The sequence below is a fragment of the Lagenorhynchus albirostris genome, chromosome 4 (assembly GCF_949774975.1).
Source record: "Lagenorhynchus albirostris chromosome 4, mLagAlb1.1, whole genome shotgun sequence".
NCBI lineage: Eukaryota > Metazoa > Chordata > Mammalia > Artiodactyla > Delphinidae > Lagenorhynchus > Lagenorhynchus albirostris.
In genome coordinates this window covers 114,705,865-114,727,236 of record NC_083098.1, presented here as the reverse complement: position 1 = coordinate 114,727,236, position 21,372 = coordinate 114,705,865, and the positions used below count along the sequence as shown (strand labels likewise).

The 21,372-nt window shown below is 35.3% G+C and overlaps 1 protein-coding gene across 1 annotated transcript in view; it reads right to left on the bottom strand.

Moving 5' to 3' along the window:
* Positions 1-21,372, bottom strand: part of ARHGEF38 (Rho guanine nucleotide exchange factor 38) — a 154,208-nt gene that overhangs the window by 28,869 nt on the left and 103,967 nt on the right. Inside the window, exons 5-7 of the mRNA XM_060147371.1 lie at positions 17,407-17,424; positions 4,631-4,830; positions 1,637-1,770 (exon numbers count right to left, since the gene is read on the bottom strand). Of these exons, the coding sequence (XP_060003354.1) occupies positions 1,637-1,770; positions 4,631-4,830; positions 17,407-17,424 (352 nt within the window). The remainder of the gene's footprint in view (positions 1-1,636; positions 1,771-4,630; positions 4,831-17,406; positions 17,425-21,372) is intronic.

The following is a 21,372-nucleotide window of genomic DNA, read 5'->3' as shown; positions in this document are numbered from 1 at the left end:
TCTATAAGAGTGGGCTAGCCCACTCAAAGAAAGCGGCGTCTTCCTTTGGCCAGCAAGCTTTTTAAGATGTCAAAACATCATAAAATACAGAAAGTAGAAGATACGATTAATACACCATGCATTAAAGAAGTTTTTATCCATGTGGGAAGTAAGAAGTCCGCACATTAAAAGGTAAATAACAATATTTTATATACAATATAAAATAATGATGATGATGATAGCCAGTATACTGAATGCTTACACTGTGTTAAGTCCTTTCTTTATAAGCATCATTTCATTGAATCCTCACAACCACTTCATGTGTTAGGTCCTACTATATATCCCAATTTACAGATGATTACATTGAATTTAAGTTATGTGCCCAAAGACAAATATTTGTTAAGTGGCAGAAGTGAGATTCAAACCCAGATCTGAATGAATTCAGAAACTTTGGCTCTTAATTTCTGTGATGACTCCTGCAAATATTAACAGTGCCAAGACTGAGATACACTAAGTGTGTTAGGCATTCAGAGGAGGAAGAGGCCACTTCTAGATTAGTGGTCCAAAAGCAGCAAAGACTTAATGAAAAGCAAAAAGACCACAGCAGCCAAAGGGTAAGGTAGATAGGAAGAGCTATCTAAAAGCAGAGCTGAACCAAGTTGCCTCTAGTTCAAAGTAAAAACCTTTGTTAGAGATGCTAACATAACAAAGGATGAAATCACACAGGAGAAGGGGGGCAAAAGTACTATATAGTATCTTAAGAATTGTTCTGCTTACTTTTGGTTAGAAGCCCACTGTATTACCACCTCCCTCTGGGCCATGAATTACTAATTAATTAATTACTAATTAATTAATTAATTTGAGAATTACTATCTTGTGATTCTCAAAGTGTGTTCCATTGATCACTTATTTCCAGATCAATTAGCTTAAAAATACCTGTAGTCTTTGTAAAAATACAGACGTCGAGGTTGCACCTTTGAACCAGGTAGAACCCTGGAATCTGTCTTTAGGAAGCTCCTCAGGTGATTCTTATACACATTAAAGTTGGAGAGCCTTTGTTAATCCATTCACTGTTTATTAGGGGTGAGATGAAAATGGTTCAAGCTAGACTAAACAGCTGACACCGAAGAGTTACCCAGTAATATAATGTGCACCTGCGGGTAGGGGAAGAGGAAAGTGGTAACAGGTAGGAAAAGTCATGCTAAGGTATGCACCTAAACATTATTTTCATAGGTGAAATAAATATAAGATGACCATCAAGGGAACTAAAAGAAATGAGGCTTTTTACAAAGCAGAAATAAGACAGGGATGAAAGGAGGGCATTGCCTTGGGTGAGAGTATGTGCTAATTGATGGTGTCAGAACTCCTGGGGCATCCCTTGTTGATCCCTGTCCTTATGTCTTTACCTCTCCTTTGTCCTCTTCCTGAATGGAAGCACCACAGCTAAGACAGTGTCAGAACAACCCCCACTCAATATCCTGCAAAACGGAGGGGGAGAGAGAGAGGAGAGAGGGAGAAAGGAACAGCATCGAGGGCAATTACTTCCATTCTCAGTGTGTTCTAGAAACAGCTCTGATAACGATAAAACAAAATCTCACAAAAATGTCAGCATTCGTGTTCCCCAGGAAAATGTATGTGGCCCAAGAAGAAAAATTACCTGTGATTCTCCTCTGGTCAGAATCTTTAGATGATTTGTCACTCTTTTTGATTTCTTGCTAATTGAATGAATATTTAGTTTAGACAATTTATCTTTAAGTGATTCATCCTCATCGTTTTTCTTGTATTTTAGAACTGAAACGGAAGAATGCAATAACATATCTGCACATGTGAGGCACAGAAAGTGTGTGTTTCATCCAAAGTATTCAAGATTAATATTTATATTTAAGATAACACTCTGTATGATTTTCGGACCTCTGGTACCGATGCAATGTGCTCCAGCCCCTCTGCCCAGTCACAGCTCCAGACGCCCACCCCACTGACCTTCAGAAACTGTTCTAGGACTTGAGCTCCTCAGAGCCCAAGGTTCATTTACCTCGCACATTAAAGAAATTCCTGATACTGGAAAAAACTCTCTCTTCTCAGGCAATACACTTGTTACCTGGGGTCTCTAGAATGAAGCATCGAGACCTAACTAATGGAAAGACAACTGCAGCCAACATAAGAAGACCTCAGATCCATCCCAGGGTGGTCTCTCCACTAGCTGAGAGATTTGGGGTAAGCTGAGTGACCTCTCTGAGGTGTACTTTTTTATCTTTAACATGATTTTCACCTCTCATATTGTTCAAAATGTTAAATATTCTGAACATTCTGTTTTGGTAATGGTGTGGAGACAGGAGCATTCTTATACGCTGTGGACATGGATTAAATCAATATAGTTTTTGTAGAGAACAATTTGGCAGAGTCTTGTAAAAGTGAAAATATTTATAGTCTATGACCAGGAAGTCTGTGTAGAAAATCTGCTTTCCATAATGAGGCATACAAACGTTTGTTTGCTATAACATTTTTTTCTAAGAACAGAATGTTGGAAACAATCTAAAAGTTTACTCATAGAGGTATTGTTTAATAAATTATGATATACTCATGAATGGGATACTGTGGAACCATGAAAAAGAAGACCATATTAACCTGAAGAATGTTCATGATATAAAATTAAGTTTTTAAAAAGCCCCAGCAAACTGTAGTACCATTTGCAAAAGGAAGGAAAGAAGGAAAAAGAAGAAAAAAATAGAAAAAAAGACATAGAAATTCTGAAGAGAACTTACTAAAATGTTAGCTATGCAAACTGGAATCATGAGAGTAGAAAAATTTTCCTCTTTAAAACTTTGAAATTTTGAGTTTAAGCAAACAGAAAAGTTAAAACATTATTACAGCTATTGTCCATCTCCCAGCTTTGTCAAATCTTAACATTTTGCCTTGTTTCCAATCTTTTTATTTAAAAAAATCACATAACAATTGAAACTTCTCTGAGCCCCATCTTTGATCCCTAAAGGGATCTGTGATCCAAAGTTATGGGGTTTATTATATCCGTATCTATTTTCACGCCTTTACTTTGTAGGTATGTAGTCATACGGTGTATAGTATTATTTTCAATCCTTATTAAAATGGTACCATATTGCATTCATTCTTCTGTCACTTGCTAATTTACTTTTTAAAAAACTCAACATTGTGTTTTTGAGATCTGTCTAATTGATACATGTACTTTAATTAATTTTATGTTTTCTTGGTATCATAGTATATAAAACACAGTGTATCCATTATCTGGATTAATATGCAAACCACTGTCTATTTCTTTGTTTTCTTGTTTCTTTTTTTGTTTTCCTTTTTTATCTTTTGCTATTACGAACAATGCTAGTTACTAGTATACCTCTCCACGAGCATATGAGCCAGTTTCTCAAATATCTAGAATCTGATTTTCTGTATCTTGGGTATGTGTACCTTCAATTTAATAGGTATTTTCAAATTGTTCTCCGAAGTGGTGATTCTAATTTACATTCTCACCTGCAAACTGAGATTCAGCACTTAACATTATCCACTAAAAATCTTATTGCCAATCTGGTAGGCTGGGAACACTTTGTCACTGTGATTTTAATTTGCATTTCCCTGATTATTAGTGAATCTTAGCATTTAAAAACTTACTGGTCTTTCTGTGAATCACTCATTTTTATTATTAAGCTTTTTTGTATTAGAATGTTTTTACTGATTTAATATCAATAATTATATATTCTAGATAGTAATCCTTTGTCTACAGGCTATCTTTTCATTTTGTTTACGGTGTCGTTCACTCTACAACTTTCACTTTTCTTTATAGTTACACTTTATTAATGCAAATATATACAATTTTTAAAATAAAACATTAGAAAATACAAACAATAAAAATAAATGAAGTGGTTGGTTCAATTAGCTCCACAGTCCTACCATTGCTTTTACTGTTTAATTGAGATTTAATGTTAGAAGTACAAAGCCAATCAAGAACTTATGGACACAAATCACACTGAGAGAGGACCCATGGTCTATCCCAATGCACTACTACATCTGAGATGATAGGAACCATCTAATTGTGCCTCCTATTTTGAAACCTACATTCTACTTTAGAGGTGAACTTTACACCTTAGCTAACAAATGGTTAACAATAATTTGTTAATTTGCGAAAGAAATATACTTTCTCCCTTCAGTGGAGCAATTAATTGCCAAAAAATACCCATTCTTTGTGTTCCAGAACCAAATAAACCTGATGTGTTAGCTGGGCCATCTTACCTGTATCTGCCCTTCTCACCACCCCTTTTCAGCTCTAGCTTTTCACTGCTCCCAGCTACCAGGCCATGCCTCCTTCCTACCATGCATAACGCCAAGAACAGAAGGATCATATGCTATGGGTGTCTTCAGCCCACAGTATGTCATCGGGCATGCAGTGGTCAAAAGAGGTTGAGTATAGGGCTGTTCAATAAAAAGTTGTCAATCTTTTGCCTCATGATCTTATCCTGAAGCTAGCTGGCAAGGCAAAACCATCCTCTCCTCCCTAGCCTCTAACTTTAAATATCAAATGATCATTATCACTGCAACTGCTGTAACTACTGAGACATTCTGATTCTCCAAAACATGAACAGAATATTCCAACACTGGAAAACCCCCAATTGATCATATCTCCTCTTACCTAAATCCTTCCGTCTTTTAAGTTCATTGATGTTTACATTAATATCTTTCACTGCAGCAAAGGCATCCTCCAGTGCTCTAAAGTCTGGGTGAGAGGGAGGGGTGGAATTCCGGAGTTCACAGAGTAATAGCGGGTACTTCATCACTCTCTGAATTGGTTTGATCATCAAAGAGCCCATGTCCAGTAAGTTTGGTTTGCCTCTGCAATAGAGATAAATTAATACCTGTTTCACAAACATTTGTCTTATTATCTCCTTTTTATTTTTGTGATTTTAATTTTTTTTTATTATTAATCCTGAAACTGTTTTTCACCTTTTCCCCTTCCATTTGGCTATGTTCAGTTTCTAAATGAAAGCAAGGACAATGGATGGCAAAAAGAAGCAAGGCTGAAAGATCCTACTACTAAACAAAATTTAAAAGAAAATAAGTATATTTGTTCACCTGAAAGAACTCAAAGCATGATTTCCAGCCATGTTCCACTTACAGTTTTTTAATAACAGGTTTTATAATAATAGTGGGAAACAATTCTAGACTGCATTTCCCATGACAACGAATAAAAATGCATTTTCCTGATGGTATTTTTGTGATTATTAAGTGAGGAGAATAAGTTCATCTTTTAAAAATCTAAACATAATTTGTCCTCTTTCTTCTACCAAATTAAGAAGTTGAATTTATAGTGTTTCAGAGGTTCTATCACACTCCCCCAGAGATTTATAATAAATGCAACATTCTCTAGATATTTTTAATATCATCACTATCACTAATCATTGCTATTACGCAATGACTTTCCATGACTTTCCATGTGGAATTCTTCTTAGCCCACCGATCTTCAAATGGCTACACAAAAGTGAGCACTCACCCCTGACTCTTCCTTTCGGAGCTTCTGAGATGAGACTAGAGCCATTCCAACTGGCCAAGTAGTTCACAGGAAATGAAAAAGCTACCACCTTGGTCATGCTGTTGTCCAACCCACTGTATTCAATTCATTCAGCCAGAAAGCAGTGATGTCTAATAGCCTCTTTATGCAAGAGGCAAATAAAGAGATACTGTAAATGGAACATGGATGAAAATTGTGTTTTGAGTCCCTTCTGATACACGGATACACTCATTTGTTTTCCTTTAGGTTTTTATCTAGAAGAGAGAGAATATAGACACTGTTTTCAAATCCTGATGGGTGGATTTTTCATTCTTCAATTACTAAGTTTCAAGTACTGTATGGGCAGACAACAGACCACATAATTGAAATGGTGAAACGGATCTAAAAAGCATTGAACAACATTAGAAAAGTTGCATCATTAGAAAAGATCTGAAGGCACCCTAGAGAGCATCTGTTTGAACTTTTCATTTGATAAGTGAGAAACTAAGGAACTTTGATTATCACATGTAAGTGCACACATGCAGACACACACACACACACCCCAGTCACTCTGTCACATGTCCCCATTTTATTTTCATTATAGCACTTAATCACTATCTGGAATCATCCTTTTCCTTTATTTACCAGTTTATGTTCAATTTCTCTGTCACCACTATATCTCCAGCATGACAAATATTATTCCCTCAATGAATATTTGTAAACCAAAGTGACAGATTTCTCATATTTTCTGTAATTTTACATTCCACAATTTTTTTTTTTAAATTGCACAATGGGCTTCCCTGTTGGCACAGTGGTTGAGAGTCCGCCTGCTGATGCAGGGGACACAGGTTCGTGCCCCAGTCTGGGAAGATCCCACATGCCGCGGAGCAGCTGGGCCCGTGAGCCATGGCCGCTGAGCCTGCGCATCCGGAGCCTGTGATCCGCAACGGGAGAGGCCACAATGGTGAGAGGCCCACGCATACAGCAAAAAAAAAAAAAAAAAAAAAAAAAAATTGCACAATAGTCCTGAATTTTATTCATATGTTGAGAAAATGATTATACTGTAATAGAGACAAAGACTGAATCAAACCAAAAGGCAACATTTTTCAAAGGAAAATCAAAATAAATGATAAAGGCTTTTGAGGGAGTAAAGAGTTGCTTTTTTTTTTAAGTTAAAAAAATTTATTGAAGAATAGTTGATTTACAGTGTTGTGCTAATTTCTGCTGTACAGCAAAGTGACTCAGTTATACATATTCTTTTCCATTATGGTTTATCACAGGACATTGAATATAGTTCCCTGTGCTAAACAGTAGGACCTTGTTATTTATCCATCCTATATATAATAGTTTGCCTCTGCTAATCTCAAACTCCCAATCCTTCCCTTTCCCTACTCTCCTCCCCCTTGATAACCACAAGTCTGTTCTCTATGTCTGTGAGTCTGTTTCTCTTTCATAGATATGTTCATTTGTGCCATATTTTAGATTCCACATATAAGTGATATCATATGGTAATTGTCTTTGAATTTCTGACTTACTTCACTTAGTATGATAATCTGTAATTGCATACATGTTGCTGCAAATGGCATTATTTCATTCTTTTTTATGGCTGAGTAATATTCCATTATATTCCATATATACCGTTTATACCATATATATTCCATGCATACCATATCTTCTTTATCTATTTGTATATTGATGGACATTTATGTTGTTTCCATGTCTTCATTATTGTAAATAGTGCTGCTATGAACATAGGGGTGCATGTATCTTTTCAAATTATAGTTTTGTCTGGATATATGCCCAGGAATGAGATTGCTGGATCACATAGTAGTTCTATTTTTAGCTTTTTGAGGAACGTCCATACTGTTTTCCATAGTGGCTGCACCAATTTACATCCTCAGTAACAGTGTAAGAGGGTTCCCTTTTCTCCACAGCCTCTCCAGCATTTATTATTAGTAGATTTTTAATGATGGCCATTCTGACTGGTGTGAGGTGGTACCTCATTGTAGTTTTGATTTGCATTTCTCTAATGATTAGTGATGTTGAGCATCTTTTCATATGTCTATGGGCCATCTGTATGTCTTCTTTGGAGAAATGTCTATTTAGGTCTTTTGCCTATTTTTCGATTGGGTTGTTTGTTTGTTGTTTTATTGAATTGTGTGAGCTGTTTGTATATTTTAGAAATTAATCCTTTGTCAGTTGCATAATTTGTAAATATTTTCTCCCAGTCTATAGGTTGTCTTTTTGTTTTGTTTATGATTTCCTTTGCTGTGCAAAAGCTTATAATTTTGATTAGGTCCAATTTGTTTATTTTTGCTTTTATTTCTATTGCATTGGGAAATTGACCTAAGAAAACATTGGTATTATTTATGTCAGAGAACGTTTTGCCTATGTTCTCTTATAGGAGTTCTATGGTGTCATGTCTTATACGTAAGTCTTTAAGCCATTTTGAGTTTATTTTTGTGTATGGCATGAGGGTGTGTTCTAACTTCATTGATTTACATGCAGCTGTCCAACTTTCCCAACACCACTTGCTGAAGAGACTCTCTTTTCTCCATTGTATATTCTTGCCTCCTTTGTCAAAAAAGAGTTGCTTTGATATACTTTATCTTGTACTTCCTACCCATTTGCACCAAATCTACTAAGGAAGGAGGAAGGGAAATAAGGAGACAGGGTGACAAAGAGGAAATGAGGGAGAGAGAGAGACAGATATTACTGGTTTCCAAGAAGACTGGGTGAAGTGGTTGGGAAAAAATGTAAATCTATTATGAATACTGAAAAAATAATGACTAAAAACAGATTTTCTCACCAATGGTATATCAGTAGCCAAACCTTTGAATACGACAGACAACATCTTTCTATATCTTAAACATAAATTCTTCAACAATGTAGACACTTAAGTAGAAATAATTCCTTAAATAAGAACAAGTCAGGAATATGGAAGGTATTAACTTGATTAGAAGAAATCATTATCCTTATGAATAAGATCAGATTCCTTCTGAGTTTTCCTTTTTACTATCACCAAATATCAGTTTATTTAGCCTTATAAAAATCACTGAAAATACCATCAAAATATAGATGTAATCACACAATTCAATCAAACAAAACTCAATTTTAATAAGATAGCTTATCCGTGTGGCCTATTGTTACATACATATAGAAAAACTTCTAATTACAAAAAAAAATGCCCAGATATATTAAAGAATATACTTGTATCTTTGAGCTGCTCTCCTTTCTTGTTTATCAGGATCCGTCAAAAAACCAACCTAGAAAACATAGGCAGAACACTCTATGACATAAATCACAGCCAGATCCTTTTTGACCCACCTCCTAGAGAAATGGAAATAAAAACAAAAATAAACAAATGGGATCTAATGAAACTTAAAAGCTTTTGCACAACCAAGGAAACCATAAACAAGACCAAAAGACAACCTACAGAATGGGAGAAAATATTTGCAAATGAAGCAACTGACAAAGGATTAGTCTTCAAAATATACAAGCAGCTCATGCAGCTCAGTATCAAAAAAACAAACAACCCAATACAAAAATGGGCAGAAGACCTAAACAGACATTTCTTCAAAGAAGATATACAGATTGCCAACAAACACATGAAAGGATACTCAACATCACTAATTATTAGAGAAATGCAAATCAAAACTACAATGAGGTATCAGCTCACACCGGTCAGAATGGCCATCATCAAAAAATCTACAAACAATAAATGCTGGAGAGGGTGTGGAGAAAAGGGAACCCTCTTGCACTGTTGGTTGGAATGTAAATTGATACAACCACTATGGAGAACAATATGGAGGTTCCTTAAAAAACTAAAAATAGAACTACCATATGACCCAGCAATCCCACTACTGTGCATATACCTTGAGAAAACCATAATTCAAAAAAAGTCAGGTACCACGATGTTCATTGCATCACAATTTACAATAGCCAGGACAGGGAAGCAACCTAAGTGTCCATCGACAGATGAATGGATAAAGAAGATGTGGCATGTATATACAATGGAATAGTACTCAGCCATAAAAAGAAATGAAATTGAGTTATTTGTAGTGAGGTGGATGGACCTAGAGTCTGTCATACAGAATGAAGTAAGTCTGAAACAGAAAGACAAATACCATATGCTAACACATATAAATGGAATCTAAAAAAAGAGAAAGTTCTGATGAACCTAGGGACAGGACAGGAATAAAGACACAGACGTAGAGAATGGACTTGAGGATATGGGGAGTGGGAAGGGTAAGCTGGGACAAAGTGAGAGAGTGGCATGGACATATATACACTACCAAATGTGAAATAGATAGCTAGTGGGAAGCACCTGCATGGTACAGGGAGATCAGCTCGGTGCTTTGCGACCACCTAGAGGGGTGGGATAGGGAGGGTGGGAGGGAGATGCAAGAGGCAGGGGATATGGGGATATACATATGTATATAGCTGATTCACTTTGTCATACAGCAGAAACTATCACAACACTGTAAAGCAATTATACTCCAATAAAGATATTAAAAACAACAACAACAACAACCTAGGCCTTTTAGTTCTGTCCAGATCTTATAATTACTTCTTTTTCTATCACTCTTTGGCATCAAAGTTCTATTCTCTCCCTTTTATGTTTCAAATGACAATAATAACAATAATAAATGATGACTGTTTCTCTTAAAAGCATCACAGATGCGAATATTAAAAAAACTTTTCTCAAAAATGAGAAATCTCCCAGACACCTTTGTCTTCAGGTAAGCACGGTGGACAGTTGCCCAAGTGATGAGCAATGATGTTCTGACATCTACATCACACAGACAACAATATGGTAGAAAAGATAGAGGATGTGTTCCTAGATAATGACACTCCAGGCATTCAGTGCCACAACGCTCACCCCATCCAATCCCTCCCAGTAAGAATGAGTTCTGACCACTGTGCCAGGCAGATGAATCTTATGTGTGATATAACCCAGTTCATCCAAGTAGCCAATTATCATATGCCTCCCCCGCAAAAAGTAACCAAATGCATAACAATTCCCCATACATATTGTGCTGAAAATTAAGGTAGTTATTAATTTGTAATTCTGTTTCATATTCCTCTATCTTATCATGAATACTTTGGCAAATATTTAGTACCGAAAGTAGCTACACTAATCTCATTACAAATTATTATTGGAACATTACAAAGTTAAGTAAACACAGCTGGCTTTGTTTTAGCAGGATCCAGTTTTGCTATAAAGAGCTTTGCATCATGTACAAGAAAACAGTTGCACAATGAAAATTAAAATGATATTTAAGCAATGTAAAAACTGATGAAAACAGAAAAAATCAGATATACTTCAACATGGAGGTATATCTATATTTCTTAATTTGAGGGAGAAAATGAAGGAAAACTAATCATGTAACTATTGATCATATTACTTTGAATTTCCTCTATTTTATGGCCACAATATCTTAAATTTAATATTTAGTTTATAGAAGCCACAAACCGTCTATACTGTTATTGAATTTTTTTTCAATTTACTCTCCTTTTAAAACATCACAAGTCAACTTTAGAGGAAACTGCATATTGCTATGTAAATAATAAGCAAATAACACTTGTCATAATTTTAAAATTGCTTTGAAAACAAATATAGAACTACTAACAAATTTTAGAAACTGTAAAGTAGATGAGCAAATGGTAATTGATATAGCAGACCGGAAAGAACCAGTAATATGGAGGAGCAATTATTTAATCACTCCTCCAAAGGTTCATTAACTAGAGTCCTTGAGACCTATGGAAGTGAAGGGAGAGGGGCATGGGAATTAGAATAAGAAGGACTAGTTAAAAACCTGGTTAAGAAACAGCATCATTCTTAAGGTGCTACACAAATGGCACCTTGAGATCATTTGGAAGACTAAGGAAGAGCTCTTGGAAATTAAAAGGATAATAGCAGAAATAAAAACTCACAAGTATTGGAGAAAATGTTCAGGAACTTTCCAGAGAGAAGAGCAAAAATACAAAAATGGAAGAAAGTATAAGAAAATTAGAAGACCAGTCTAGGAGTTCCAATATCAAAATAATAAGAGTCCCAGAAAGAGAGAACAGAACACATGGGGAGGAAATCATCTATGAAATAATTCAAGGAACATGAGTTAGCAGGTTGAAAGAACTCACTGAGTACACAGCACAATGGATGAAACGGACTCACCTTGGAATCCATAAAATTGCAAATTATCGGGGACAGAGTAAAGCCTACAATCCTTCAGGGAAACATACAAACTAAACAGTTAAAAACAAACAATTAGGAATCAGTTTCATTTCTTGTAGCAATACTGAAAGAAACAATGGCGAATTACCTTTATATTCTGAAGATGAATGATTTTCAATTTAGAATTCTGTACGAAATCAAACTATATAAATCAAGTGTGAGGGTAAAATAAAGACATTTTTGATATAAAAGTTCTTAAAATTTTCCTTCCCATGCATTCTTTGATGAATAGGGGAAACTATTGCAGGATGTCCTCTACTAAAAACAGGAAAGAGGCAAAGAGAAAGTCTAGATGATGGGAGGGGAGTTCCTAAAAGACAGTAATGCCCAGTGTCATCAGTCCAAACTCAAAAGGTCAGAAGGCTCTGGGAGAGGCTTTTACAGGGAGATGAAATTGAGGGTGTGGAGAAAAGGGAACCCTCTTACACTGTTGGTGGGAATGTAAATTGATACAGCCACTGTGGAGAACAGTATGGAGGTTCCTTAAAAAGCTACAAATAGAACTACCATATGACCCAGCAATCCCACTACTGGGCATATACCCTGAGAAAACCATAATTCAAAAAGAGTCATGTACCAAAATGTTCATTGCAGCTCTATTTACAATAGCCCAGAGATGGAAACAACCTAAGTGTCCATCATTGGATGAATGGATAAAGAAGATGTGGCACATATATACAATGGAATATTACTCAGCCATAAAAAGAGACGAAATTGAGCTATTTGTAATGAGGTGGATAGACCTAGAGTCTGTCATACAGAGTGAAGTAAGTCAGAAAGAGAGAGACAAATACCATATGCTAACACATATATATGGAATTTAAGAAAAAAAATGTCATGAAAAACCTAGGGGTGAAACAGGAATAAAGACACAGACTTACTAGAGAATGGACTTGAGGCTATGGGGAGGGGGAAGGGTAAACGGTGACAAAGCGATAAAGAGGCATGGACATATATACACTACCAAACGTAAGGTAGATAGCTAGTGGGAAGCAGCCGCATAGCACAGGGAGATCAGCTCGGTGCTTTGTGACCGCCTGGAGGGGTGGGATAGGGAGGGTAGGAGGGAGGGAGACGCAAGCGGGAAGAGATATGGGAATATATGTATATATATAACTGATTCATTTTGTTGTGAAGCTGAAACTAACATACCATTGTAAAGCAATTATACTCCAATAAAGATGTTAAAAAAAAAAAAAGAAATTGATAGCATACAAAATTCACCTGGCTGTCTTCAAGATGACTGGCTGTGAGTTCAGCATTAATGATTAGTACAAAGAAAATTAAGGGGGGAAAAAAGGCAATAATTAACTCCCAGAAAAACAAGTAATCCATTTATTCCAGGGTTTAGCTCTGAAATTTATTCACGTATAATAATTCAAGCACTGATTATTGTTCTAATTGAAATTACAATGTAACTCCATAGGGAGAATGGTGAGATGGGATGTGTGTGTGTGTGTGTGTGTGTGTGTGTATGTGTGTGTGTGTGTGTAGTAGAGGTCAGGTAGGGAAGAGAGAGAGATTCTTGTCTTCCATAGCGGGAAGTCAATACACAATACCTAAAAAGGAAAAGCCAAATTTTTTCGGAGTCATGAAGATAAATACCAAAATAGTCAACTAAAATGTGTGAAAATATTGTGTTCGGTGAGGAGCATTTAGGGGCAGGTAGAAGAGGAGACTACTATTTTTCTTTTCTTTCTAATTAAAAGAAAATTTTTATTGGAGTATAGTTGATTTACAGTGTTGTGTTAATTTCTGCTGTACAGCAAAGTGACTCAGTTATACAAATATATACATTCTTTGTTATATTATTTTCCATTATGCTTTATCCCAGAATATTGAATATAGTTCCCTGTGCTATACAGTAGACTACTGTTTTCTTAAATCCTGTAGAACTATTTGGCTTTTTAAACAATGGGTAGATATAATTTTAACAAAAGAGAAAGTTTTTAAAGAAGGAAACATTCAAGAATATTCAAGAAAATTCTGAAAAGGAATAATACTGAGCTGAGATTAGTTATACCTGATATTAAAATATAAAGCTGCAAAAATGAAAGCAGTTTGATATGGGTACATATATGGGCAAATGGAAATCAAGCACAAAATAGAAAATAAGGAAATAAATACAAATATGTATGGAAATTATGTGGTAAATATGACATTCCTACTCAGTGGAAAAAAGGAACCATTCAATATCAGGTATTGTGATAATTAGCTTGTCATATAAAAAATAATAAAAATGGATTCTTTACACCAAAATAATTTCTAGATAGATCAAAGATTTAAATGTTAAAAATGAAATTATACAAGATCTTGGTGAAAACATGGGATTACGGTTTAAAAACAAACTCAGGGTTTCTAAGTGAGATACAAAATCCAAAAGCTACAATAGAAAAAAGTGATAAACCTATTTTAGAATTTAGCTCTGTAAAACTGAATGGATAAAAATGAAAACAGAAGCAACTATACACTATGTTAAAAGTCAAATGATAATCTGGAAAAATTATTCATAGTACATAAGATAGAAAAAGGATAATACACTTGCTAATTAAAGAGCCATCATCAATCTTTTAGAAAAAGATAAACATCTCGGTAAAAGTGAACAATCAATAAAAAAGATAATTCATTAGAGGTGAAATACAAATGGTGAAACACAAGATTATTTTTAGTGATAATGAAAACAATACAATGCTACTTTTGGCCTATTACATTGCCATAAGTTGTAAGGATGCAAACATTAATTTTATCTAGCGCTAGCAAGTAGTAGATAAATGGACAACTCATATATGGTAGTGGGACTATAAATTAGTTCAACTTTTCTTAAATTATCTGGCAATAAGTATCAAAAGCCCTTTGATCTAGCAATCCCACTTTTAGAAATCCATCCAAAGAAAATAATTAAACTATTATTCAAAGATCATGTATAAGAATGAACACGTATAAGTGTTCATGTATAAGAATGAACACGTAAAGTCAATCTTTGCAAGACAGACACACTTCAAGTATCTGTAAGGGTTTGGTAAACTAAATTATGGTATATACATCAGATAGAATAGTATGCAGTCATAAAGCAATGTGGATTTATGTTTACTGACATAGAGAGATACTCATGATGTATTGATAAAGAGGTAGCAAGTTGACATACAGGAAATATATAGACGTCCTATTTTAGTCAACATGTGTCTGTGTAGAGAAAACAATTGCAGGGAAGTAAGGGACTCGTGATGTTAAAATACTTCACTCTGGAATGTGACTACCAATTGTCTTCTGTGTCCTCATTTTGATTTTCTATGTTTTCAGTGTTTCTTCAATAATTTTAAAAATACAAAACTTAAGAAAAAATAACATAACATTTTGAGATTGATTGAAACCCTGAGATCCAAAGGTGGAAATGAAACCCTGAGATCCAAAGGTGGAAATAACTGGTCAGGCAGAGAAGCATATAGAGAAGTATAAATATTGAAGATAAAACAGTGTATTTCTGGAGGTACATTTAGAATAGGTATATTTTTCTTGCTTTAGAACATGGGACTTGTATCCCATGCTTTGGGGGAGACCCTTTGGTGGAAGATTCTATGACTCTTGTCACTTTGATACTGTTTTGATGTTTTCATAAGATTATAATTCAAAGTAAACATTTTAGAAATTTTAAATGTCTTTGCCTTTCTCTGTACTTTTTAAAATGCAGATTGTGAAAAAAAGACAGTTTTCAGCTTCCATAAGTAAGACATTTTTTTGAAGCCATTTTAAAACCCACATCTCATAAATGCACTACTCTGGTTGCGACATTCTTGGCCTTAGCTACTAAAGAGCCCAACAATTACATAGCATTTGACATTGCCTTTTGCTCTTTTAGGTAGCAGCGTCTGTGCCTCCTTTCCTGAATGAGAGAAACAGGAAGGAAAATAACTCATGGCAAACGTGGCTTTGATGTTCATGCAGCCACACGCTATGACTCTTCTTCCTATTTTTGAGTTCTTGATGTATAGAATGGGTTAGAGGGGGGCATAAGCAGCCTGCTAACACCCACACAACAGGACTGCCGCAGAAGCCAGTGCAATTTTTTAAGCAAGCATTTCAATACAAGGTGCTGTTTGTTTCAAGTATTCTGTATGTAGGACCCTGTGCACGCTAATGTATTAAAAGATTTGCTCAATTTCCTTCTCTGAATCTCTCTTTCTCTCTGTCTCTGTCTCTCAATCTTTGGTTATAAAGACCTAAGCTCTAGGAAAATAAATCTAAGTATTGGGTTGGCCACAACGTTGGTTTGGGTTTCTCCGTAGCATCGTTATGTGTAGCATACATCATATGTGTAGCATACATCGTATGTGTAGAATAGACGTGTAGCATATGAAGTTCTTCTCTCATCCCCCAGCTCTGTGAATCTCCAGTCCTAGGCACAATGCCAGGGCCACAGGCTTTATAATGAGACAGCAATCCCCCACCCCTCCAATACCATCAACTGTCATTGAAGAGAAGCCAGGAAAGCTCTGGTGTGTGAAAGGACCGAAAGGCCCTATTCTATTATACTCCTCTTCAAATTCAAATGGTCTTGAACAAATCTAATCATATCTGTTTATGCTATAGGATAGTTTTTTTCCTTGTGAAAGAAAAGGCTTATAAAGTGAGAGAATTGGGTGCTTGTTTGGTATGCCAAAAACTAACTTCTCAGCTTGGCTGGGGTATAAAACCTTAGTCTACAGGTCTCCTGTATGATGCCTGATTCTTCCACCTCACCCTGAAATTCTGTCTTTCTTCAAGGTTGCTCTGCACCAAAGCATGAATGGCAGATATGTACAGCTTAAATTAATATAATTTTTATTTTGTAAATTTTGTATTTCTTGTAAAGTTTCAGGAGTTTAGAATGTACACACACACACACACACACACACACACGCACGCACAAGCAGACTAGGAACTCAGGACTTTAGATAGCTCCTGACCATGCTAGGGCAAACACATGCTTTTTTAAGTCCTGGTAAATTTGACTTCATATTCAAATCAATATCATCTTTTCAATATTAGTCAGACTAGACATGCTGTTCTTCTATAAAAATGGACATCTCGCAAAGTATGTGTATGTGTGTGTTGCTTTTATAAGATAATTTCTATATTGTCCTAGTAACCAATTATTTCATCTTAATATTTCATGTTCATGCTATGTATGTGTGTGTATGATTTTTTTCTCTGTAAATCAGAGTCCAAATCAGAAGAAACAGAATATTTTACTGTAATGCATAAGGAAGCTTTTCTTTTACACATTAATCTATGTAACCTTCAAAAACATTATGGTATCAATCTGAGACTTTTTAGACTAATGTTGTCCTTAGGAAGAAATATTTTTGGACACATTAAAGTGACTCCTAAACATATGTGGGATAAGCAGTTCCCAAAGAGTTCCTGACACCAACAAACTTGTGACTTAAGTAAATTATATCCCAAGATTCTTCTAAAAAGTTTAATAAGGTACACATAATAATAATTTAATATGTAAGATCATCTCAGACAAATTGGAAATAAATGCACCAATAATATCTAGGGTAAATGTCTTTGCAATCTTGACTTATTAAAAGCGATGAATATCATTGTAAAAACTAAAAATTCTGATTTGCACAGAAATATCCATCAGCTTTTCCCCATGATTTTAACATTTGATATCTATTATTTAAACAAAAGTACTTACTCTTGCATGTATATTTTCCTGTAAGAAAAGGAAAAAAAAAAGTAAATTCATGTAAATCGAGATATTTGAGGTAATAAGCAAACATTATATAAGTTTTAAAATTTTATTATGTAAAATAATGTAATAAGTCATTTTCATGAAGGTTTTATAGAATTAGTTTTATAATATCCCTAAAACTTTATTTTAGTATGTCTCCACCATATTTGTTTCACACTTTGTATAAGGTTTAAAAACTGTTGATTCAGATTATAGTTAGTAAATTTTAGTCATTTGAAAATGGATTTAAATGTTAATCTTGGTTTATATTATGAAATAAAAATCTATTAAACATAGTAATTAGGAGAAATTGAGATAAGCTTACAAAAGAAAGTGTTACTGACTTGCAGAAAACTATCAAGTGCTTTATAATATCTGTCTATGGTGTTTTTTATATATATAGATAGCTAGATAGATGATAAACAATTCACCTGTTCAATTAGATAATTCCCGTAAAAACTTTCACTCGGCATTGCTAGCTTTTGTGGCTTCCATTTTGCTCAAGCAAAACTAAAGTCCTTCCAAGGCAACGCGATCTGCCTCTACTTCCACGTCTTTTCTACCTCATTTCCCATAGTTCAGCTACTCTCCCCATCTGTGGCAACTGCGCGCCTCCTTGCTCTTTTCAAAGCGCAGGCTCCTGCCTCTAGGTCCTTGCACTTGCCTGACTGCCCTTCCTCCAGATATCAATATGGCTCCTTCCTTATCTCCCTTAGGTCTTTGTTCAAATGCTCCTGCCCAGTGATGCTTTCCCTGACCAGCCTCTTAAACATTGTACCTGCCTCCCACTGTACTCTTGATTCTCCTTCCCTGCTTTATTTCTCCCCATAACGCTTTGTCACTTTCTAATATACTATATGTTTACTTGGTTTCTTGTCTATCTCTCCGCTCCCCGATGCCAAGGAGGGCAAGGATTTGTCCTTGCTTTGTTCTCCGTTGTCGCCCCAGTACCTGAAAAACAGACTAGCACACAGTAGCACAAAACGTATTTGTCAAATTAATTAATTTAACAATAAAAAAGTGGGAATCTTTCAAGTTAAATTTCAAGAATAAAGGAGATAGGAACTTCTCTCTGAAAGCCTCATGTGGCTATAGAGAAATAAAGTAATAACCTGTATTAATAAACTGATCACCTTGACCTCTGGTTTCCAGTTTTCTGGAACACAATGAATGTTTTCAATACAAAAAAAATGTCGTGATCCCATCACATCATAGTAGATGGTCTTTTCATATTCAATGATTGAGAAAAAATTCAATAACTACCTATGCTGAATTTCATAAATTTTCATGGGCTTAATTAAAAAAAATTAATCCCAGTACTTTATATATGTGGAAAACAATGGTATACATATACGTATAGCAAGTATCCCTTCGCTCTCCAGACGGTGTATGAAGGGATCCCTAGACATCTTGAAATAACTAGGTTTTGCTGAATCCAAGACCTCCCAGTTGGGAATCCAACAGAGGATTATAAATTTTTAAAAATCAGCAGGTGCTACAATTTCAAACAATTATTAACTGTTGTTTGAAGAACTCTTCTATCTCAATGAAAGAAAGTACACCACCACTACCCTCCTGCCCAGTATTTCTTTCCATTCATTTTCTTTAAGCTCACATTCTTTCCCCAATTTCTATCCCCTTCTATTAAGGAATTTCCTTTTCTTATTTTGCTCTGCAAGTCATAGATCAGAAAATTTGGGATGGAAGTTGAATAAAAATAAGAATGCAGTTTTCTATGAAAACAAACAAGTGAAAGATGCAATCACTTTGGAACCAAAACACATACTTTGAAGTTGAAAGAAAAGATTGTTCTTCTAACTCCTAGAGAAGACATGGAAAATTTTTTCTTTCTATTCCATTTACTTCAACCAAATAAAACCTCCATATTATAACATATATTAAACACTGTGTTTAATGTAAATATAACATTTTATGAAAAGGAACCTGAGGTTTTCCAACAGTGGAATAGTGGCATTATGTTATAACATCTCCTTTTTATTTGCTTATCATTTTAAAAAATCTCCATTTTAGGCTAAAACTTTCCAGGAGTTAACCCCAGCCAAGGACATTTCAGGAAGGACAAAGTTAACTTGGGTCCATTTACCCCTTTGGGGGGTAAAGTAATAATATATCCACCACCCCACCTTACACCCTCGTGGGGTCATTATAATTTGACTCAAAGTTAACAATAGTTTTTTCGTGACTATTCCGTTAAGGATTATCGTCTTTGTTCAAACATGATGTCATATAATAAAGAACTGAAAGAGTTTCCAAAAGTGATTTTAATTTTTACTTGGAACACCCCACTAGAATAATATTAAGAAATATAAACTGTGGTGGACAAATTGAAATCTATTCCTTTGATGTCATGTTGCATGAGCTTTTAGCTTCCCTGCATGGAAAAGCTATAGCAGTAATATAAGCAGCCAAAGCACCCAGATGACTAGAAGTTAGAAGTTTTCCTCCTGAGGATGGTGGCCTCAGTTAGGAAGAAGAAAAATGTAGATAGATTTATAACAGCTAGACATGAAGTTAGAAATGCATCTTCCGGTTACCTACCAAAAAACTTGGAAAAGCCTCTTCATTCTTTTTCTATTACAAATAAACAAATCTTTAGGGCCTCTGAAAGGCTTCAGGGATTTGGTGGTATTTATAACTAGGAAAACAGATAAAGGAGGCTGCAGACAGACTATTCTAATTATAGCTACACTTGCATTCACAGCTATTCTATTTTTCACTTTCCTCATGCAGAGCAGAAACCTTAAATAACCCCAAAGAGGCTAAGTAACTAGGCATTTAGCAAATAATTTCCATAAGTTTAGAAACTGTATTAAATCAGTATTTCATGTAATCTTACAGGTCACTAATGTGACGCTGTAAATACTCCTTGTTGAATAAATAAAAAACTTGCAGACTTCCAATTTATAAGCTGTAGATGCAGATGTGGGATTGTGCTTCTAGATTGTTTTAGTCTTTTCTTTCTTAAGGTTTCTAAACCCTGAAATTACTGCTTAGATTGTATCTATAGTCATGAAAACAGCCTGTGTGCTTCAGGGAAGGCAGTGAGTGGGTACCATGGGCATGATTTCTCCTTCTAAAGTAGATCTTCACTGGAGTGTGTGTCCATGATCACCCAAGGGTGCTTGTTAAAGTGCAGATTCATGGAGTGGACCCCCAGCGATCCTAATTTTTTTTGGTCTGGAGCAGAGCATAGGCAGTTGCACTTTTATTACACATCCCTGGTGGGTGCAAAGTAGGGAAACACACACACAAAGAAACATTGCCCAAACGTTTCAAAGGGATTCAAAATTATTTTCTGGATACCAATGTTATTTGCTCTTTTGAAAGATAATGGGCTTCAAAGAATAGCCAAATGTTATGAGCTCAAGTCTCTTGGTTACAGAACCAGGAAATCTCTCTACTCTCCTTTTGGAAGTTAGTCTTGAACCTCACTGTGACAGCTTCTGGTGTGTTATTTAAATTAACACTTGTATTATTATTAAGCTTTCCAGATGGTTTTGTTTATCTGCCAACTAGAAGGTATGTTCCCAGGAGGCAAGAACTATGTTTATATATTTGAAAAAAAAAGATATTTTCAACATTATCTAGTACCTATAATAAATATTTATTAGGCCCTCAATAAACATTTTAATTTTGGATAAAATGCAACTTCTGTTGCTTTAAAATCTGCTTTACCGTCTGAGGCACGGAGCCACCTTCTTCATGGGTACTGCTTCAAATCCAGTTGTTCCAATACCCCCCAGCAGGGTAGAAAATGGAGGCCACACCTAATGTTCATTAGAAATTGGCAACTGTGCTTGGGCTCTGTTATTTAGCCACAAGGAAAAGGCAGAGCCCCAGTAATAGCTTTGACTGATTACTTGGCAAGGGAAACCAAGCCCTTGGGGTGTTCCAGACGCTCTTTGGCCT